The following is a 3,441-nucleotide window of genomic DNA, read 5'->3' as shown; positions in this document are numbered from 1 at the left end:
GGGCAGTTTCGTCGAGGTCGTCGAAGCCCCCTCTTGCTCCCCAATCCTGAGCCCGCGCCCTCGATCTCTCTGCCAGGCTCCAGCAGAGAGAAAACAATCCACCGACCCGCGCACTTGCCTAGGATTGCAAAGGTTTTAAACGGGCACGGCCCGCGGTAGAGGGGCCGCAACCTGCACGGTGAGGCTGCCACCGACCGGGAAAAGCAGTTCGAGGTCCCAGTGGCTCCTTCGACTGCACCGCGTCCTCACCGCTACCTGCACCTGTAAATTCAGCCAGTGATCCCGGCTCTCCGGCAGATGTGGGATCGCTCCATCTGGGACAGGCATTGCCAAAGAAGTGATTAAGGCACCCGGCCAGAGCTCCTGGGTCCCCTCCGCCTCCCACAGAGGGAATGGGCATCGGCGCTGACCAGATCTCCACCAGGCCCTACGATCCTCACTGTGCAAGTGGGAAAAGGAGGGATGTGGTCTGAGCTACGGCCTGAGGTCTGCTGCGGGGAAAAAATATCACTCGGGAAATCCATGTCTGCTCTCAGGAATGACACAAGCAGCAGAGGTAAGTGTTAAACTAAAGTTTATAAATTAAAAAAAAAAAAAACAACAAAAAACCCCAACAAAACAAGTACAGCGGGTAGCTTACAAACATTCACAATTCATTTGAAGTAAATAATCTAGTTGAGTGCACAGTGCCATTAAAAGAGAAATTGGGGGGGGGGTGAAAGAAGGGGAAAAAAAGCAACGAGTTACCTTGGAAGAAAGAGACTGTAATTACATTGCTTAGTAGATCAGAAACCCCCATCCCTGGAGGAGAGCTTTGCAGAAGAATTGTAAAAGGCACTGATGGTATTAAAGTTTCCTGTTACATCGATTTCTTAAAAAGCCTGACTAGAAATATTCACATTGAATATAAAAATAACAACAACTTTAATACATCTGGAAAGTGCGAAAAATCCATAACTCCTCCCTCCCCAAACACGGAAAGATCTCAGGAAAAAAAGGAAAACAAGAAGTCAGAGATTCGATATAAGTCTCACCCTTTTGTGACATATTTATCCTTTGCCAGGAATCATGGAGGACAGGAATAACATGGGCAACAAGAGCAGGGAGACCTGAAAGAGGCTTCCATACATTCAGCACCATACAAGGCACACTCAGTTTGCAACAAGTTGGAAGACCAAGGACTCAGACGACAAAAATAATCTTCCTTACAATCCACTGAGGGAGTCCTTGATCTCCTCTTTTGAGTTGCATTTGGTTTTGCGGGTTGTACTTTTTTTTTCCTCTCCTTTGTTTTCTCTCTCTTTTTCTCCACACAAGATCGAGTCTCTACCCATCCGAAGCAAAATAAAACAAACAAACAAAAAGTCTACACCAAATACACTGACAACATGGATACCATGAACAAGTTGTGCCGAATTGCAAGTGTCCTCGGCTGGCGGGATGGGGACAGAGTGAGGGTCAGGGTGGGGATGGCCAAGAAGTCCTACATTGAAAGAGGAGAGGGTGAGGAACCATCCAAAAATATTAATAATAAAAATAACAATAAAATAATAATAAATACTGTCCAAGGCACTGAGAGCTGCAGCTGGGGTTCTGGACTTGAGAAGCTGAATGGATGGATTGATGGGCGGGGGGGTAGCAGAGGGAAGATGGGTTTCCTGGCTGCCAGTGTGCATGGTGGGGGTGTCGGGGCCGGGGGGGTGTGTATGTGTGCCTCTCACTGGGTGCCGGCAGCTGCGGCGCAGGTGGACAAAGCCCACCCGGGAAGGCAGTAGTAGGGGTAATAGTAGGATGGCTGGAGGGAGAGCAGCGAGGGCGGCCGCAGCACCTCGCCAGGGTGGTACTGTCTCTGGTCGTCGCGCACCAGCACCTTGACGGCCACCTTCTTGGCGGCGGGGGCGGCGGCCAGGAGGTCGGCGGCCATCTGCCGTCGCTTGGTCTTGTAGCGCCGGTTCTGAAACCAGATCTTCACCTGCGTCTCGGTGAGCTTCAGCGAGGCGGCCAGGTCGGCCCGCTCGGGCCCCGACAAGTAGCGCTGGTGGTTGAAGCGCCGCTCCAGCTCGAAGACCTGCGCGTGGGAAAAGGCTGCGCGAGAGCGCTTCTTCCGCGGTTTCGGAGCCGCCGCCGCCTCCTCCTCCCCCGGCAGCAGATTCCCGCACTTGCCCGCTCCGTCCTCTTCCTCCGGAGGGCTGCGATCTGCGGGCAGGGCGAGAGCACGGCGGTCAGGGCAGGCAGGCACCGGGACAGCGGCATCCGCGCTCCTCGCGGGGCCCTCACTCGCGCACAGGCGGCCAGGCGCGCTCCCTGCGGCCAGCCCGCAGCGACGGGGCGAGCGGAGAGCCCGCCAAGCCGCTGCCCGCCTCGTCGCCGGCGGCCGGGGCTTCTCGCTCTCCTTTAAGCGCCGGGCGCCCTGGCGAGCTGCGGGCTCAGCCGGGCCAAAGGTCCTCCCCGATCCGCCCTCCCTCGCCCCGCGGGACGCGTTTCGGGTTTTCACTCCCCCCCCGGCACAACCGAGCCTGTCGCACAACTCCGGGGAGCCGGCGGAGAGCCACGGTCATCTCCCGTTCCCAGCCTTCCGGGACCCTCCCGCCCTCCTCGCGCGGGTGCGGAGGAGCCGCCATCGGGGCCGCCCCTACCTGAGACGGCGGCCGACATCTCGCTGTCGCTGAGGCCGGTGGTGTCCCGCTCCGCCGCCTCCGGGGGCTGCGCCTCCTCCTCCGCCGGCCGCCCCCCGCCCGTGGCTTCTGCGGGGCGGGCGCTGCCACCGGCGCCCTCCTCCTCGGAGCGCCGCTCGCCCTCGGGGTCCTCGCTGAGCGCGGAGTCCGAGTCCCAGCCCGCCGGCGTCCGCGGGGCCGGGGCGCGGGCGGCGGGCGCGGGGAGCGGCGGGTCCTCGGCGGCGCCGCACAGCCGCCAGCCGCCGGCCGCCCCCGGGAGCGGCGGCCGCCCCGCCGCGTGGCGGGCGCGCTCCTCCTTCTTGTTGAGGATGGCTTGGATGGAAAAAGGCGTCAGGGCGTTGCCGCCGCGGACGGACATGGCCCGGCGACGGGCAAGTCCCGCGGACGAGCAGCGGACCGTGCCGCGCCTTCAGCTGGGCGACCGCATCGCCGACCGCCGCCGCGCCGGTGCCGGGCCCTGTTCTGCCGCCGGGAGGGCGGGCGCCAGCGGGAGCAGCCTCTCTGCGCCACTGCCGGCCCGCCCGCCCATAGGGCCGGGGCCACCGGGGCCACCGCGCTGCGCCGGGCGCCGCCGCGGGTCCCTGGCGGCACGGGCGCTGCCTCCGCCCCGCTCTGTCCCGCCCCCGCCCGCCCTCCGCTTTTTCTGCCGGCGGCGCTGCCATCCCTCACGGCCGCCCGACAGCGCCGGCCCCGCGCCTTCCCATTGGGCAGCCCCCGCGCGGCCCGCCCGCCCATTGGCTCCCGCCGCGGGCCGATGCGGCTCCGC

General features: G+C 62.2%; 1 protein-coding gene across 1 annotated transcript; it reads right to left on the bottom strand.

Annotated features, from left to right (window-relative positions):
* Window positions 1–614: 614 nt before the first annotated feature.
* On the bottom strand, window positions 615–3,033 carry NKX3-2 (NK3 homeobox 2). The gene is made up of 2 exons (XM_053975958.1): window positions 2,637–3,033; window positions 615–2,196 (listed from the first exon to the last, which is right to left on the bottom strand). Exons 1-2 carry the CDS (start codon window positions 3,031–3,033, stop codon window positions 1,718–1,720), a joined length of 876 nt encoding a protein of 291 aa, XP_053831933.1. The 3' UTR covers window positions 615–1,717.
* Between the last annotated feature and the right edge of the window lie 408 nt (window positions 3,034–3,441).

The sequence above is a fragment of the Vidua macroura genome, chromosome 4 (genome assembly GCF_024509145.1).
Source record: "Vidua macroura isolate BioBank_ID:100142 chromosome 4, ASM2450914v1, whole genome shotgun sequence".
Classification (NCBI taxonomy): Eukaryota; Metazoa; Chordata; class Aves; order Passeriformes; family Viduidae; genus Vidua; species Vidua macroura.
Note: the sequence above shows the minus strand (reverse complement) of the source record. Positions and strands in the feature narration are given on the sequence as shown.